The 19,749-nt window shown below is 39.5% G+C and overlaps 1 protein-coding gene across 2 annotated transcripts in view; it reads right to left on the bottom strand.

Moving 5' to 3' along the window:
- Positions 1 to 5,358: 5,358 nt before the first annotated feature.
- The window catches only part of PPIG (peptidylprolyl isomerase G), an 898,166-nt gene continuing 883,775 nt past the window's right edge, over positions 5,359 to 19,749 (bottom strand). For both annotated transcript variants that reach the window (XM_044075490.1, XM_044075491.1), the window contains one exon: positions 5,359 to 7,181. In XM_044075490.1, coding sequence (XP_043931425.1) covers positions 5,531 to 7,181 — 1,651 coding nt within the window. In that variant the 3' untranslated portion in view covers positions 5,359 to 5,530. The remainder of the gene's footprint in view (positions 7,182 to 19,749) is intronic.

Below are 19,749 nucleotides of genomic sequence, written 5' to 3'. Positions count from 1 at the left end.
TTTCTTTAAAACCTCTTCTGCTTTGACACCAAATAATACATCCTGTTGTAAAGGTGCATCCAATAATTTTGCTTTAACATGGTCAGGGAGGGTTTGCTCTTTTAACCAAGCATGTCTACGTATGACAGAGCCAGTAACAGCTGCTCTACAAGAAGCTTCCAATGAATCAAATCCGCATTGTAAAGTATGTTTGCCCACCTATTCAGCTGCATGCAACAGATCCTGCATTTCCTTGAATTCAGGCAGTTCTGAATGTGTTCTCATTTTTTGTTTTAACTGAGACATTAGGAATTGTTGATATTTCAACATGTGAAACTGGCAATTTAATGTTCTCATAGCCAGAGTAGCTGAGGTGTATATTTTCTTTCCCCATCTATCTAGTGCTCTGGAATTCCTTTCAGAGGGCACATGATTTTTAGCCATAGAAGCTTTTGCTCCCTTAGGACCCTGGGAAATTGTTTCTGGGTCAGCTACAGGACTTTTATAAAGGAATTTGTGTGAGTCAGGTACTCTGTAGTATCTGTCTGGGTTTGGCTGGAGCAAGAGGAAGAGAGTCTGGATTTAAACTAGACTCCAAGTAACCATCATCCACAATATCTAGAACGGGAGGGATAGCAAGAGATCTGTGCTGGGGTAGTAAAAGGAACTCTTGGAGCCTTTTCTTAGAATCCGAGTAATCCTGGCCTTCCCACTGGAAATGTTCCCTCATGGTATGTAAAGTTTCCCCAAAGGAGTAGTCTTCAGGGGGAGATGCTGAGGGAATAGAGTCTTCAGCATCAGAATCTTCATAAGGTGGAAAAGTGTAATCATGTTCCTCAGAAGAATCTGAGGAGAGAGAAACCTGGTCAGAGGATGCACAATCCTCCTCTTGTCTTGGTCTTTTATCAGGAGGGGGATGGGAACCCCCTGATAAGGGTAATCAAATCTTCAGCCATCTTAAGCATCTGTTTCTTAGGCATGGGGCCTTGAAGTGTAGACTGGTGTACAGTTTTCTTTGTTTTTAAAGGAGTTTCAAGTTTAGCATAAGATTTAATGGTGAGTGTAGTCGGTCTGAAGACACATTCTGTAACTGAAGGTGTTTCTGTTGCACCGGTGTCTAGTTCTGCTCCGGTGTTGGTAGATGGCTGCGTTGACCTAGTAGACTCCGCATGGGAATCCGCAGCTGTCTGGGGTTCCAGCTCTGCGGTCATCAGGGGCTGCGTAGGCGCCTCACTGAAAACCAGAGAACCGGCGACAGGCCCAGCTGAGGCCTCGGTGTCTGGCTTATTCCTAGGCTGCCTATCCTTATCCTTGCGTTTTTTATGAATGGCGATCGTCGGCTGCTCCAACGGCATGATATAATTAAATTTCCTACCAAAGTAATGCCGTGTGAAGTCAAAACAGAGTTTGATAGTTTGTTTATTAAACCTAGCGCAAAACCAACAACCTGTGATGTTGTGGTCTGGGCCTAGGCAAGGAATACAATAGGAATGGAAGTCTTTATGAGGTATTTGCTTCCCACAAGAAATGCAATTATTAACTTTTTCTGACATCGGACTGAGGCAAGAAAATGTTCCCCAATGGGGTACTTAGCTTTACTGAAGACTTCGCACTGAAATTCAAATCGAAAATCTCAGGTGTCGGCCGACCGGCACTTGTGAACTGCTTCTGCTTCGGGCACCGCGCGGCAAGAAAGACTGAAGAAAATGGCGTTGGATGCCTCTTCTATACCCCTGGCGCTCTGACGTCAGGGAAGAAGCGACAGCAACAGACGCTGGACCCAGACTTTGGAATTCGGGCCGACTGTGGGACCGCCTGACGACAGGATAACCCAAGTGTGATGACTGCAGCAGGGTAACACGATGAACATCTATACACCCATAAGTCAAACCAGCCTCATCTGCAAAGCCATGGAAAGAATCATCATGGACCTCATCAACAAGGACATAGGTGACCTTCAACTCTAGATCAAAACCAATCTGGCATCATTGTGGGGTAGCTCATGCTTATTAAACCTGGCAGACTTCTTCAACAAAGTCACCAAAGGCCTAGATGAAGGAAAGACCGTGCATACCACCAACCTTGACCTAGCGAAGGCCTTTAACACAATCCCCCACTCGGGTATTATTCAGAAACTCTCCCAGCTGGGGATTAACCCTTATGTCACTAGATGGGTAGCCAAATGGATGACAGACAAAACACATACTGTCAAAGTTGGTGACTCCACCTCTACCAGTAGACCAGTCACTAGTGGCATACCACAAGAATCTGTGCTGGGCCCTTTACTGTTTGCAATCTATTTTTCAGAAGTCCAAACTAAGTAGATGGCCTTTGGCTTACCAAGTTTTCTGATGATTGGGAATATAGACAAGTCTCTGATTTATAGAAGACGTATTACAATTTACTAGAAATTGGCACCCCTACTACACTTTCTGTTCCTCCAGAGTTTTTGGAACTCTTCTAGATGCAGTTACACTTGCATACAATTCGGCTTTGCCCGACTTTCAACCTCCAGCTCCTAAGAGAAACGATAGGCTCTATAAAGTGCCTGAAGACATAAAATTCCTTTGGCAGGCCCCTCTGGTTTTTCTGTTTTGACAGGCAATCACTCCAGACTTTTACCAGCTACTAATGCCTTAGTGTCAGACAGAGACAGGGCCATGGACAGATATGGAGAGAAGGTTTACACCTCTTCCACTCTGGCTTTCAGAGCATTAAATTACTAAACACTGCTTGCTCATTCTGAGTGATTTGAACAAAACCCTGTGTACCCCAAGATGCAACAAACAAAACAGCAGGCTATTTCCACGGTGGGTCAAGCTACACAGGTAGCAAGAAATACTCCTGCAATTACGATGCAGTGGTTTCATCCAGAGTAGCTGCTACTGGAGCCATCATCAGAAGATTTGCATGGCTTTTTCTCAGCCTATCATTGAAAGGCAGTTACTATGAAGATACTTTAAGGATCACTGCTCTTTCTCTGAGCTGGAGTGCCTTTGGACTGGGAATATATAAGCTAGGATGCGAAAGGACTGCAGAAAGGCTTCCTCTCAAAAACCTTTTTTCCCTCACATTTGCAGAAACTACCAGTCTCCTTAAATACGGATTTTTACAATTTGTATGCACTTGAGATAATATTCTTTGTGCTGGAAAGTAAAAACTAGCATGTTCAGAGGTAAATTATGATGCAATAAAGTACACCACCTATGCGTGGCACAGTTGGAATGCTGGTACTTCCAGCAGTACTTAAAACTGTGTTTCTTCACAAGACAATAAGGGCAATGCCACTGTGGGTCTTGACTAATAATTTTCTAGATTAACTGGAAACTTAGTAGACTTGAATTTAGTCATCAAATGGGGCACTATTTCACCGGCAAAAGCCAGCATCAAGATATGACCTGTGCAAATAGCAGAAAAAAATGAGTGGGCTCAGGTGCTAAGTAAATGTGTGTAATTGGAATATTGTGTCAGTCGGCCACGGCACTGAGCTGTGCACTCGCAGCATTATATCATTAAAAAAAAAATTGCTTGACTATATTTGCCAAACAGGATGAACACTTGCAAGACCAATCACGGAAAGTCCCCGATATAAGTGGATACATGCAAGTAGTGCTCCTTCTTGAACAGATTATAAAAATGACCATGTTAATATCAATACCTCTTAGTACTGCAGATACAATGCTAGCAAGTCAGTGATAGCCATTTCCTATATGTCCTTAGGTTGTGGGGGTGGTGGCTGAAAAAGTGGGGGAAGCATTACCAACTGTACCAGTGCGTCAAACAATGTGGCAATCAACTATCTTTAACTAGGGTGGAAAAAAAGGGATGGTTGGAGGTACAACCATTCCTTGCAGCTCTAGCGAAGAACATGGAAAGAAATTTAGGGGTACCACAAAAGCAATCAACAATAATGAACTCTCTTGGCTCCAACAAAGGGACTGAGTATTTTGGACAGATACTGTAGAAAATTGCAGAGCAGAGAATCAGTGGACAGGGATGCAGACCATATGACTTTTTATTAACGAAGGAAGACAACAGATTAAGAATGTTAACTAACTTAACAGATAGGCAGAAACACCATTAGAAGCCACTTAACTGAGGATGACAGTCAATGAAACAATGTTATACAGTAAGAAAAATAACAATGTTGCAATATTTTTTATTTTCTGATATACTAGTAAGATTTTTTTTTTCTTTTTCCATCTAACTTTGCCCGTGCTGCCTGCCTTCTGATCCATTTGTTCTCTCACTGCAGATGGTAAGAGCTGGCAAAAAGACCATGGTTTGATTTTCTTTTTATAATTTCAAGGCTCTAACTCCATGTGTGCTTGGCTAAGCAGTGGAAGGTAATGTGAAATGGGCTGACTGTGCCGGTCATCCTTCACTTCTGCAAGGAGTGCTGCCAGTGAGCAGCCTGCCTCCTTTCCCCAAAGCATGGAAAATGATTTTTCCCAATCTTCACCAGAGAACTCGCACTTCATGTATTCCCTGTGTACCTGCATTCTCCACCCAGCCCGCAACCACTGGAGAGATGAATGGGCCACCCATTTCACTCCTCTCCTGGCTCCTCCAGTGCTAGGGCAATTAATTGAACCCCAGTCGCTTGGATCAGTCAGGGTCCCATCTCTCAACCCCAAAGAGCTAGGCAGCAAGTACAACTGTTAATACCAGTTTTTCATTTTTCATACTAGTGAGTGAAAAACTTGGATGCTTAATACAAGTTTATAAAAAAGTATTAACTTATAAAACATACCTTATTACTTGTCAAACAAGACTGAATCAATATTACAAGCTTTAAAATTTAAAGATCCAGTTTAAACATTTAATATAGTTACTAGAATAAAGAAGTGATTCAGTTATGAAAGTTATACTTTTTTAGTCAGAACTATGGAAAAAACTAAAACAAATACATACCTCAAATTGTGAAAGAAATCTAAACAAGTACACCCTCTCACCCCCTTAATTCTGGCCCACATTTTATAGAACAGACAATTGCAGTGGGTAGTGAAGTGCAGACGGTGCATATGGCAGACACCTACAGTGGTGTCTACAGCAGAATGCAAAGAACTCAACTTTAGACAATTTTTAAGTGGAGTGCTGAATGACAGAAAACTGCCCCCCCACAATTCGAGATTTTCTACTTTGAGGTTTTACTTCTAGTATTCACTGAACAAAATCTGCGGTCCCCCCTATACCAACTATGAAATGACAAAACTAAACAGCTTGTTGTGAATCTCACTGACATTCTGTCAAATTGAAATTTCTCAGGTTGAAGCAAAATGTAATGTTCATACTACAATACCATACAACAGTAGGCAACATTTGCCAAAAATATTCAGAAAGGAAAATTCTGAAACATTAAGCAGCGTAAAAAATAAATAAATTTCTCTTAAAATTTATTAAAACTTCAGAGGTACAAATGATCCAGAGTGCAGATTGTCAAAAAAAAAATCAAAAAAATCCACATAAAAAAAAAATAAAATGTTTTCAAATGTATTTTATAACATAACATATAGAGGATGGCTGATAACTGCAGTTCATAACATAAAGCCTAATTCTGGTTTCCATTAGGACCTGATTCACAGCTGGAGTGAGTATCCACACCAAGAGTCTCATCCATTTTAGAGTTATCACAGTTTATTTTTATTTCTGTTTCTACTGTTGCATTTGGTTTCTCTGTGCTCTTACATGCAACTGATTTTTCAGACTCATTTTCCTCACTGACTGACTTTGTGCTTGGCCTCTGCAATTCATTTTGGGTACTTGCTTCATTTTCACTTTCAGAGCTGTTAGAATCACTACTTACTGATCTACTTAGATCGTGGACTTCACCATTATGATCTTTTGTCTGAACTGTGCCATCAATTAAATTATGTTCTTTGTCAATGTTTTGGCTGTTTTCTTCTTCTGGGTGCATGCATTCTTTATTTTTAGTATTCACCTCTGGAGATTTTTTTCCTCTGTCTCTTGAGGTGCTACTCTCTGGTTCAATATTTTTATTTCTCTGACATTCTTTACTTCTACTTCTGCTGTCGCTTTCTTCGCTTGATGACCTGGATTGCTTTGCCAAGACTTTTTGACTTCCTCCTATAGTTTTGTTACTGGGTTGATTTGCCCTATCTTTGCTTCTGCCTCTGATTTTAATAGGATGTTTTGTTAGCTCTTTGCTTTTACTTCTTTCCCTAGTTTTGCTATTGGATCTTTTTGACCTATCTTTACTCCTTTCTCTGGCTTTGCCAACACAGTCAATTTGATCTTTACTTCTTTCTCTTATTTTGCTATTTGATTGCTTTACTTGATCTCTGCTTTTACTTCTTTCTCTTGTCTTGCTACTAGCTCTCTTTGACCTCTCTTTGCTCTTTTCTCTTGTTTTGCTACTTGAAATATTTAATTTGTCTTTGCTTTTGCTTCTTTCCTTGGTTCTGCTGCTGGGTAGCCTTGCCCGTTCCCGACTTCTGCTCCTTCCTCTGTCTCTGAGAAGTTGCTTTGCCCTGTCTCTACTTCTGCTTCTGCTTCTTTCCCTGGTTTTGCTACCACTAAGCCGCTTTGTCCGGTCTTCACTTCTGCTTTTTTCTCTGGTTCTGGAACTAGTTTGCTTGGCCCCATCTTTACTTTTACTTCTTTCTATAGTTTTATTACTTGTTTGCTTGGCCCCATCTTTGCTTTTGCTTCTTTCTCTAGTTTTACTGCCTGATCTTCTGTGCTTCTCTCTGCTCCTTGATCTGGCATGTCTTTCTTTATCTTTACCTTTCCTGGTTTCCTGCTCTTCATTTTTAAATCCTGAGGATTTTGTTTTTTCCTTACTTCTGTGAGTACTGTCTTCAGTTTTTTTCTTGGTGTCCAGGTGTTTCTCTTTGCCTCTGCAGTATTCTTTGTCTTTGCTTTTTGATCTTGCTCTTTTATCTTCATGTTTGTGTTTTTGCTCTCTTTCCCTACTTTTTGATCTTACTCGCTTTTCTTTGCTTCTGCTGTGGCTTCTAGATTTTGCCCTCTTCTTAGCCTTATTTCTGTCATGCTTACTTTTACTTTCTGAAATTTTCAGTTCAGTTTCTTTACTTCTAGATGCAACATCTGTGGCTTTTTTTTCTTTCTCCCCTCTTCTGTTTGGACTATCAGAAGCTTCTCGTCTCTGACCAAACATTCTCCTCTCCCTTCCTCTGCTAGGACTTTGCTCATCTTTTCTGTCCTCGAGTAATTCACTCCTTTATATAAAACACAAATAGATTAAAGAATGCATGAAATGATGTGATATAGCTGCACATGTTTTATACACTGACAGTACTTAAATGGTATCCCAGAAATAAATCAAAAACTAAAAAACAAGCTTAATAAATTTACATTAACATTCAAGAAAAAACAAGTCAGAAGACTGCAGCATAATACAAATTTATATTTTCTTAAAATATGCCACATCTAAATAATTCATTTTCTAGCTGATGTAATAACACATTTTACTTGGACAGTTGATCTTTTTCGGTACTACAGAACAGCTCCACAGTAAAACATGAAAAAAATAATCAAGTATGTTCTCAGCAACAGATCCTTCAGAGGACACCTTTTTAAGCTACAGATTACCTGCAATTTCAAACCAATCAGCATTTGGTGCAAGAAACCCCCAAAAAAAGACAGTGTAAATGACAATACAATATGCTATATAAACATAAGGTGACAAATCTGTTCTTAGTTCTTTCCTAAGTGCTGTACTTACAGAATGTTTTTAAAATGTAAGCCAGAGGAAAAAACACTTTGCAAACCAACCAAGACAGCATACACGCTGAAAATGTAATGGAAATGCACAAGAGATATCTCATGAGTAACAAATGTGGGCATAACCTGACAAAACTAATTCTACCTAGAACCCACCTGACAGACTATTTGCCTTTTTAAAGGATATTTCATTACACTACATCTATGCTACACACTTACAGTAGACCATCAAGCAATGCTAGACAAGAGTTAACACTTTATCCAGAGAAAATACATACAACAAAGTAAACTGAAAGTGTGATGAGTGTGTTACAAGCAACACAACTTTCTGCAGTAGATTTTTAAGCAAGCAACAATAATGAAAGCCACACCACGTCTGACCACATTTCCTGTCCAGTGAAAACAAATTATAGTTATGAGAAATAGTCATCAAAAGACCAGATTTTCAAAGTGGCTATTTTAGCAACTACTGAAACAAGTCTTGTCTCATCTTCTTGCTTTTCACCAATATTTCTGACTTTCTAGTAGTCTTACCCAGCACAATCCTTCGGCCTTCATCTACTCTTCTCATACTACTATAAACAGGCCAACCTTCCGCACACTTTCCAGTTTTTTCTCAACCTTGTACATTTAAGATTCTAACTGATCATACTAGGATGACCATCCAAACTGAATTGTACATGACAATACCAAACAAAGGTCTAAATCAGGGGATTACAGCAGAAAAGTAAAGTATAAGTACAACTAATAACTTACCATAACAACAGAAGATGCTTAAGTTGATCACTGCCCTAAGGGATGTCTGCCTGGCCCAAAGGGTATGGGAAACTAGTTGTGGAAGTTGGGTCAGATACAAGGTTTTCTGCATTTGAAGTCTATCTTCTGTGGCTGAAGTCTGAGTAGTAAGGACAACTGCAACACTAACATATCCAAAGAAAAACAACTACTGCAAAAGCCACTCCTGAAGATTCAGTTTAGAACTTTTTAAAATATACAGCTGCTGCATCTTAGATTAGAGACACACAACTGTTATTAAATGGCAGTGGCAGCTTCTCAACTGTTATTAAATGGCAGTGGCAGCTTCTCAACTGTTATTAAATGGCAGCTTCTCTCAATGGGTTCACACTTACTTCTTGTAGTAATAGATATAAATATAGAAGCCAAGTCACAGGCTCCAGTATGATAAAGTTTCCCTTTCTTCCTTCCTTTAGCAAGATAAATGCTTTCTGTTCTAAGCAAACAGACACAAACCTGCCTGCATGCATTTAAGGACTGTAAAATTATCTGTTGCTTTTTTATTGTATGTTCAGCAAGTACAGTTGTGTGAGCAACTCAGTAAAACAGTTGCCATTCAAACAAAATAATCATTGCTGCAGTCTTTTTTTAAATTTAAACAAGAAAGAGCTTTACTGAAGTTATCACTTATGACATAAGCAATCATACATTTTGGGATGTCAGGAGGTACTGCCAGCCATGCCAGAAGTAGTAGGGCAGTGGATGTATAACATATGCCAGCATAGCTAGCTGGAATTCTGTAAATAATTATATGTCACTTGTGTATCAAACTGATTTGTACAGATGTTTGTGTTGAAAAATGTAACTGTAAAGCTGCTTGTGTTAAAATGCATCAACAGTGTGCCCTGCTGGAAAGAAAAGAAATATGCATGCATTATTGTAACTGTCGAAATGTACATATTGTAATAGCCTGTAATGGAACAGAAGTTGTTAATCCACCTGACTTTGAAAAAATATTCTTGAAATTAAATTACTTTATGGGTTAAGCCATAAAGATGTTATCCCACAATTTTGAAGGCAGCCAGAAAGACAATGTATGTGTTACAGAATAGTTTGTAGCTCCTACAGGAACAGTGGAATGGTTTTATGTCTTCCAGATCCTGCAACAGATCTTAGAAAAGTTCCAGATATGTATGGTAGCACATGGGTGCTAAACCTTTGCAGCTTCTAGTGTTGGTAATAGTGTGGGAATCAGAAGTCAGATGACCAGATGCACGTGACATCATTCTGTACATTAATAATGTTTTAATATTAGAGGAGACTGAAGTCTCAGGGGCAGCTTGTTTTTGGAAACCTGACTAGAAAGACCCTCACCTACATCATCTTGCCTTGCTACAGAATAGGGAAGAGTAATTATTTTAGTCAACCAGGGATAGATAGTGAGATTAGCTAAATACTGTTTTTCTGTAACAGTGAGAAATGTAGTATTTTCATGTCCTTTTATCCTTTTATTATTTATTACTAAATATATTTAAACTTTCCATTGTGGTTGGCCTGTTTTAGAAATATTTTAACCTTTGAGAGTACTTGCATGTATCTGGTGACAGCTCTGGCCACTCCTGAAGCCTGGCTGTTTGGTCAACAGTACCATTTGTATTAATATTAACTTCACTCAGCATAATTGGATACCCTTTTAAGAGCCTTATAGTAACTTGCTGGTGGTACTCAATCTACCTTATAGTCTGAACAAAGTTGGCAGAGCTGGTAATCTGTACCAGCCTTTCCTGTGTGTGTGTGTGTGTGTGTGTGTGTGTGTGTGTGTGTGTGTGTGTGTGTGTGTGTGAAAATTAAATCTCAAAAGAGTGTGTGTGCGTGTGCGTGTGTGTGTGTGCTACAGGGAGCAGAGGCACAAAACACTGGTTTCACAGACAGGATGCTGAACACACCTGTGCCAGTGGACAGCCTTACTGGGGACCTGGGGAGAGACAGATATAGAGAAATCCAGACCCCGGGCTGTGTTCCCTGAGTCCTCTTAAGGGAAACTGTGCTTGATGCAGGGAGGTCTGCAGCTGGAAAAACTGAGTGTAACTATTTGTATTCCAAGTGAATGTCCCTCTCCAATGTCAGTGGTGAGGATTCAGGCTCCTTGATTGCTGGCCCGAGCGGGAACGTCACACATTTATATAAATGAAAACAAACCATACTGACATATTTTCAGTTGCAAACATTGTATATTACTTATAATCTATACAGCCATTGTCAATCTATCACAAAGCTCATTCAATTCCTTCCTTCCATTAATGCTCATTCCTCCCCAAAACATTATTTAGAATGTAGTGTTCCCACAATTCCCATTTTTTCTATTTAATTTGCTCATACCCTTTTCTAAAGATGCACTTCAAGTTGGTTTATCTATGTTACTATGTTCACTACTTCTAGAACAGCTGGTTTAGACTTTGATTTCCATTATCTAGCAATAGCTTTTTTGGCAGCCACTAGAATCAGAATTAGCAAGGCCTTACTATGTTTTAGGCAATTCCAATTCTGTATCACAGCTCAAAAATAGTGTCCTTAGTTACACCAATTTGCTCACCAAGCATGTCATATGGCATAGTCTGCAGGGAACTTTTAAAGCTTGAGCGAACTTCCACGGCTGATGCAGCAACTCCAAGTTCGCTCATCTTTTTTTCTTTTCATTGACTGGTTTGTGGGTGGAGTGTCCCTTACCTAGCGTGTGGACTTCGTTTTTTCTTATACAACTTTTAAAGCCTGCCAACTCATTGCAACTCCCAAAAATATGTTCCCAATTACCTCTCTCTTCCCCAATACACCTCCAACAATTGCAATCTACTGGAGGAAAAATTATTTGGAATCTGCTTGGGGTATAAAAATACCTATGCAAACACTTTCAAGCAAATATCCTAAATCTTCTAGACTTTGTTGCAAACTTGGGAGCCATACATAAATTATCCCATTGTTTCTTTGCGAAATGCTTATCCAGCCACTATTCCCAATACTTTCTAATCTCCTCTGATTAATTACCACAACAGTTTCTGCTGTAGAGTCTACCAGTGCTGGTCTTTTGCTTAGGATCCCCTTACTTCCTTTTTTGCCTATACTGTGACACTAATCCTTGAAAGGGAAGGCAATCTGTAGCCAGCAGTCCAAATGAATTCTTGGCCTCCTCCCATTCTATTACCTTTCTAATTATTTGCTCCCAATACCTTGGTTCCTTTAAGAGATTTCTCTAGTAAATTCCATCCCTCTGTTGCCTATTCTTTGTATTCTTAACTGCAGTCATCCCCATCAGCAGAATCTCTTTTCTCCATTCCCGTGTTGGCTTAGTTCTTAGAATACTTTTTACTACTTTATCAATATAATATTCTGTATGGTACTATTATTCTCTTTAAGGATCGTCATCAAAAATAGTCTCTCCTTGTTTCTTGAACTTCCCTCCTGTTTCATCATCCCTCTCCACTTTGAATTACAGCATTCTACTTGTGCTGTGCATAGAAGCCTTAACTCTGTATCTCTGAAATACTCCTTCAAATCAGGTAACTCCAAACCACATTGTTCTATTGGAAGGATCAACTTATCCCACTTGACTGTTGCCCTCTTCCCCTTCCAAAATCCATCAACTCTTGATTAATTGCTATCTACAACTTCTTCTCTGGTTGATAAAAATATGCCTGAGCTGTGTAAAAAACTAAAGGGACTAAGAACATTTTCACTGCTTGTATCGTGTTATCCATATCCATAAAACAGAGCTTACAATTTCTAAGTTTTGGAAGTATCTCTTGTTTAGTCTCTTCCCACATATCATTTGTTGCCATAACAGAATCCTTTTTAAGTCATACTCCTAAGTACTGCCTTTTATCATAAATATGGGTATTGCTGAACCAATTTATGTGTGGGAACATAATTTATAGCTATTGCCTTTGTTTTATTTTTATTAATTTTGAATCCCAATAAGGCTCGAAACTGTCCCAGAATGCCCACCAACAATGAAACGTCCTTTTCTGGTTTTATCAGGTATAAAATAATATAATCTGCAAATAAAGCCAACTTTTCTTAACCATACCAATTATATCCTTGGATTTCTGGATCTCTTATTTTATTTGCCAATGGTTCTAAATATGATGCAAATAAAGGGGAAAGAGGACAACCCTGCCAGGCTCCTCTGTTCAAACAGAACCTATCAGGGAGGAACACCTACCTCCCACTTCAATTTTCACATCTGATCCCTCATATATCCTCCTAATCAACTTTATAATGTTATCAGGGAATGCAATGCTTCCATTGCACTACTCAGAAAATCCCAGTTTACTCTGTTGAAAGCTTTCTCTGCATCAAGACACACCAGCAACAGTGGTATTTTCTTAGATTCTGCTTCCCTCTGGATCATCATTGCCAAATGTTTGCCTCCCCTCCACAAAATCACACTGATCCATATTCAATTTTGGCATCACATTTGCCACTCTTTAGGTCATTACAAACAAGCATTTTATAATCATGGCTTAAAATCAAAATGGGCCTATATGAAGCTGAATCTGATGGGTCTTGACCATCTTTAAGTACTACATCTTTCTTCCATGATGTTGGTGCTTCTCTTCCTTTTAAAATAATGCTAAAAAAACTTCTAGATCTTTCACTTTCTTTCCTCCTAGCTTCCAAATTTCAACAAGAATACCATTTATACCTGAGGACTTTCTTGTAGATAGGTTATGCATCACCATTTTATCTCATCTCCTCCTATTTTTTTCAGTACTTGAGCCTCATCTACCTATAACCCTGGCACACTTAATATTTCTATAAACATTTCCATTTGTACTTTCTCTTGATTTCAACATTTCCCTTGCTTTATACAGATTCCCATAAAATGTCCAAAATGTTTCTAATACATCTACAGGATCTCTGGTTATCTTCCTTACTATAGGCATTCTAAGCTTAATAACAACCCTTTCTACTTTCTGTTGCCTGGGCCATTGTGGTACAAGTTTTTGTCCTCTGGAGTTATGGTAAAAAAAAAACAGTTGTTTAACATCAATCTTTCTAAACTCATGCATATTATTGAGATAGTCCCTTATTTTCCCTTTAGCATTGTTCTGCTATAATTTAACCTTTGTCAGTCATGCCAAACAATTTTTATTTTCTTCCTATTTTCAAACTAGATTAAATTTACCCCATTCCCTAGCTATACTTTCATAAAAAAATTTCTGTCTTCTCTAATAACTCCTAAACAACTTCTACTACCTATTCCTTTTATTACCCTGCATTTTTAACTTGGTTATTACTGGTATGTGATCAGAAACAGTTATTGGATGTGTATCAAAACTTTCAAGTAAATGCACATGTTCCTGTGAGATACAATGTCTATTTAGCCTAGTCCATTTTTTGTACCTTGGGGAATAATATGCAAATTATCTCTGAACTCCTACTACTGAATTCACATCTTCCATACCAAATATTTTCATAAATGTCTACAAAAATGTACCCTCTTTTGTTATATTCTAGGCCCCCAACATCCTCACTGTTGCAAATAAATTCCAGTCCCACCTATTTGTAATATTCTCTGCCAAAAACAGATTATTTCTCCCAGAAAGTCTCCAGAGCTGTGGACGAGGGTAAGGCAGTCCACACAGCCAATCTGGACCTCGCCAAAGCCTTCGACACCATCCCCCCACTCTGGAATCATAGATAAACTTATTCGATGGGTTGCCAACTGGCTTACTGACAGAACCCAGTAGGAGACTCCAAATCCAGCTCCAGACAAGTGACAAGTGGAGTACCTCAGGGTTCAGTCCTGTGACCGCTCTTGTTTGGCATCTACTTCTCTGATGTACAGGCAAACACTAAGGGTCTCTAGCAAACAAAGGTCACAGATAACTGCAAACTGGGTGCCACTACTGAATCCCCAAATGATGTGGATATTCTACAAAAGGGCCTTACAGAAACAGATGCTTGGTGCCAGAGCCATGGGCTCAAGCCTAATGCAAAGAAATGTATAGTTATCCCCCTTAGGAAAAAACATGTACCCATAAATTACCACATAGGTGGCAGTACACTAAACACCGAAAGTGTGATGAGAGACTTAGGGACACAGGTGGACAGTGGTCTCACCTTCGATAACCACATCACCACAACAGTCAGGAAATCCTTCTATGTGGCACACCTCATCACTAAGGCTTTTCATCCAGAAAAAAGGAGGTCATTGTCCCTGTACTCATCCCCTCATTAAACCCATTATAGAGTACAACGCCCCGTTTGGTATGTACCTCAGAAGACATCTGCAACAGCTGGAAAGGCCGCAGAAATACCTCACTAAAAGAATCACAGGCCTAAAGCAGATGCCCTATGCGGACTGTCTAAAAAAAAAAACTCCAGCTATACTCTGACATATCGTCTACTCAGAGGCAATCTCAGCTTAACATACAAGGCCATGTCAAACCCTGAATTGTTGGACATGCTCCACTTAAAGAAATCCCAATCCCTCAGAGCAACACGCTCCAGGGATCTAGACCATGTCATCACAATGAACAAAACATGCTGGAGGGATAGGTTCTTGACCCAGAGACTCCCCATACTCTGGAAGAGACTGCCCACACATGTCAAGCAGAGCGCCTCCTTGGCCCTCTTCAAAAGGAACCTTGACAATTGGAAGGAGATAGGAAATTCACCCTGGGGATCACATCACCCTGCTAGACAGGGGTCCAGGGAAGTAAATATTGTGGGAAGAAACATCCAGGGAATTGTTATGGCTAGGCTTGCATAGGCCCTAGGGCTTATAGCCTCGTACTAACCTATAAACCTACAAGTGACACTGTAGCAATTTTAGCTGGACTATAAATACATGCTAACATAATCCTCCTCCCTTTCCCGTAGTCCCTTAGTACTATAAATCGGGTCTCCTTTAGATCACCGAAAACGTAAAATCTCGAGTGCTCTCATGAGCGAAAATGCAGATATTAGATATTCATTTTTTTGGATTGCAGTACAGTGGAGATCGGGATATTTGTTCTTTCCTCACTGTAGTGCGATCTTGAAGTTGGAATATATATTTAGTGGGGGGTGTGGGGGCACAGCCCCCCACAATAGCGATTTTGGATAACTGCATATTTGCTCATGTGAGCGCTTGAAATTTTTACGTTTTTGGTGATATAATATAGACCCTATAAATCTATCATAATCTTTTTCTCCTATATCACTATTGGAGCTCCTCTCGCAATGAATCTAAGTACTCCTCTTTTTCTTTGTCCCAGATATTTTGCTGAATAACCATCGTAAAAGTCTTTCTTTATCAAATTCACAAGATAATACGGATAGTGTCATTTTGATATTATTCCCACCGATTATGTGTAACAGCTTTTTAAAATGTCTAGTTTCAGCCTTTGTGTTACATGCATACATTAATGTATGGCAGGTTGACCTTTTATACAGCTGTTTCTTGTCATATCCATTTGAACCTATGTCGCATCTTAAAAGCCTTTTTTTCGGTGAAAACCCTCAAAACACCTCCAGAACCTATTAAGTTAATACTAACACAAAACTATGCACATCTTCAAACAATGAAGTTGAACCCTCCTAACAGGAGCAACCGTCTCAGACTTGACAGCCATACTCACAGGCTTGAATTAACCTTTAACAAAGGTAATATATGCTAAGATGTATTTCCACTAAGTACTGTCTTTTTTGTCTTTATTCCTCTCCAGATGTAGAAAACAACTTAAATGCTTTCAGAAAACAATCACTTGGCCACGGAAAGAAAGAAAGACGCATTGTTTTTATTGTCCCCCTATATCAGACTGTCTCCACAGAAAAATGAAGCCCAGATACACAGTTGCCTTCCACTACGAGCTTTTCAAACTGCACTGTATGAACATTTATGTGCTACAGGAAAACTTGTCATTATATTTAGTGTTTATTTACTTGCTTCCCCTTAAAACTTGTTACTAAATCAAGCCAAGGGCCTTAATCCAGTCATTTCCCTATGCAAAAGTAAGAAAAAGTATAGCTATCAATATTTCTTATATCACTGCTCTTTTGTCCAGGCTTTCTTCTCTTTTTACACTGCAGTGCCTACATTTCTTAAAACTGAAAAAGAAAGAGAATGGAGGAGGGAAAAAAGAGGGGTACCTGTTTACTTTAGTGCCCCTACCCCTATCACATGCAAAAATAACTGAAAATGCTTTATTTTACAGCATGCAGTATATGGCATGTATTACAAAAATACTGTTAACAAAATTTTGTTTTACTTACAGTTAACTCTTTCCTCCTTCTCCCCCTCTCCTAAATGCTCTTACAAATATTAATGACATGAAGTAGAGCATATGCTTTGGAGTTTTCTACAAGTTTAACAAAGTCAAAAAAGTGCAATATTTCCATGTTTTCTTATTCCATCACATTTCAAAAATGTAATTAATGGTTTGTAATCCACATTTATTAATCAATTTTCAAGCTGCTGGTTTTCTTCTGGTTTATCTCCATCTCCCACATCCAGTCTCTGGTTCACTTCCAACATACCCCTGGCTCTTCTAATCAACTATTGCGCTTTTTTCTGTCTCTCAAGTATTTTCTTTTGGAACATTGGAAAAGGTTTCACTGGCACAGTCTCTGTTTGGGTTGCATTATCATAAGAATGAGAAGCAGAATTTCCATGTTTGATAGCTCAGTTTTGTGTTGGGCAAATGTCTATTTCCTCCTTAGCATGTTCTGCATCAAAAATGATTTTACCCTCCAGGAAAGAATATTCTAAAAATTGCTGGATACAGCAGCTTGAATCTCACACCTGCTTCTTGGTATTCCCTGGCTGTTGGAATAAATTTACTCTTCTTCTGTCTAGTATATAGTGAGTGATCATTTTCCACACTCGACTTTTAGTACTTTGTCCTTCTGCCACAGTTTTGTTAGAATCAACTCTTTCTGCTGGCAGGATTGCATCTTTAATGTTAAAGGTCTAAGCTGCTTTCTCAAGGCCAGATTTTGTGCATACACATGATGTGCCCTTTTGATTAACAACTCCTGCTGTGGAAAACCAGCCCAGTTGCTTATTTGTGCTTTCATAAAATGAATACAGATCTGTTCCCTCCAGTTCCTCTGGTACAACAGAAAATTTCAGGTTTTCCCTACATGTTCTGTCCTCTAATTCTACCATTTTTTGAAACATCTCTTCTTGAGCAGTCTCATATTCAGACAGCCTTTTCTTCATTTTGACCTCTAATTTTTGCAGTTTATCAGCTCATCTGTTTAAAGCTTCTTTCATTTTCCAGCCATTTATTTGAGTTGATATACTCATTCAGTGTTTTGTTTATTTTAATCCGCTCTGAGCACATTTGACTTATTTTTTCCTCTAAATTACTGGAAGTGATGTCTTACACCGAAACTAGAACTTGAACTGTTTTTTGCTGAACAGCTGCAGAATTCTTCCTAGATAGTGCTTTCTCCTCAATTTTTGTGACTGATTTTCTTTCAGGTTCTGAGAATTTCTTTCTTTTCTTTTTTTTTCTGTCATCCAAAGCAGTGCACTTACTAGCTAGTTACTGAAATTTACCCAAAAAGACAAATTCACTAACACTTTTTCTTAGTTTTTGTTTTTACACTGAGAGAGCTAAAATTAATCTGTTACTCATTATGCAGCCAACTTGGAAATCATCACTGCTGCAGTCTTATCCCAAATACAATAATAATGCACAGACAGATCTCTTCTGGTCAGGAATGCAAAAGCAGTGCTGACCTTTCCTTAGACAATACAGGGTTGCCACCCACCCAACTCCAGGCCATTGGTCAGAAACTCAGCTGTAAAGACAAAAATGACACTATTAATGCTTCATTTTTTTCTGTACAATTTTTGTTCCGTGCCTGCCTACCATCAAAAGTACAGTTGTATACACTTACCATAAATGTAGATGTTAGAGTGTATTCACTGTTGCAGTCATCATTTTTGGGTTATGTGCTTGCAGTAGCCCTCAGTCGGCCTGATTAAAGTCTTGGGTCCTGTGTCGGGTGCTGTCCCTTCTTCCATGACGTCAGGTCGCCAGGGATATAAAACATGCAGCCGATGCCATTACATCAGTTTTTCTTGCCCCAGATGTCAGGTGCCCCCTTAATGGGAAGCAATTCAATCTATAAATATACAAGGTTTTACCTCCAACAAAAAAGCAAATACACCAAAAAGCTTTTGAAGACAGTAAAGGAAAGTAGAGGTATATCAAAAAAAAAGAAAAAGAAGAGGGTTGGAGGGAGGGTAACCAGGACTGCAACAGTGAATTCACTCGAACATCTACATTTACGGTAAGTGTACAAAACTGTACTATGTTCTTCGTGTTTCACTGTTGCAGTCATCACTTTTGGGTAGATTCCCAAAGCTAAGGATGGGAGGAGGAATTTAAAATAGAATTAGGACCAGCTAAAAGGTCATGCAAGACTGCAGTGGCAAAACCAGCTCTGGATTTAGAGAAAATTGGCAGCTGGTAATGCTTGCTGAAAGTATGCACAGAACTCCAAGTAGCAGCTTCTAGGATGTCCCTGATAGGGATGCCTCTGAGAAAGGCTGTAGAGGTAGATGCAGCCCTGGTAGAGTGGGGTCTGATCCCCTGTGGGATAGGTTTTCCATGGTGTTTGTAGCAAAAAATAATGCAATGGCCTATCCATTTGGAAATGGTTTGCTTTGAAATAGCCCTCCCCTCTGCCCCTGCAGCAAATGCCACCAGCAGTTGATCAGATTTCCTTTGAGGTTTAGTTCTGTCCAAGTAGAATCTAAGTTGTCTGTGCACGTCTAAGGAGTGCAGAATCCATTCCCCTTGGTTCTGTGGATTAGGAAAGAAGGTTGGCAAATGTATGGACTGATTAAGGGCCACACCGGATACCACCTTGGGCATGAAGGAGGGATTGGCCCGGAGGGACACCCTGTCCGTATGAATGATGATGAAAGGCTCTACTGCCATGAGGGCCTGTCATTCAGATACCCTTCTTGCTGAAGTGATTGCTAAAAGGAAAGCTGTTTTCCAAGAAAGGAATTTTAAGTCCGCAGTGGCAGCTGGATCGAAAGGAGGAAGGGTGAGCTTTTCCAATACAAAGTTGAGGTCCCAGGCTGGAGTTGGAGCTCTGCTGGGTGGTCGTAGATTTTTGGCCCCTCTGAGGAACTACTTAAGCAGTGGATGAGAGAAGAGGGGTGGTTCTGTGTTATAATGAGCTGAGATGGCTGAGGCATGAATTTTAATAGAAGAGAAGGAAATGCCGTTGTGAAGCATCTTTGTTAAGTATTGAAGAATATGCGGTAAGCTGGGCACTGTTGTACCCATCCCCTTAGTTTGGCTCCAGGAACAGCAGATT

This window comes from Protopterus annectens, chromosome 6.part1 (genome assembly GCF_019279795.1).
Source record: "Protopterus annectens isolate FY-2018-M chromosome 6.part1, PAN1.0, whole genome shotgun sequence".
Taxonomy (NCBI): Eukaryota; Metazoa; Chordata; order Ceratodontiformes; family Protopteridae; genus Protopterus; species Protopterus annectens.
This window is presented reverse-complemented; position numbering and strand designations above follow the sequence as displayed.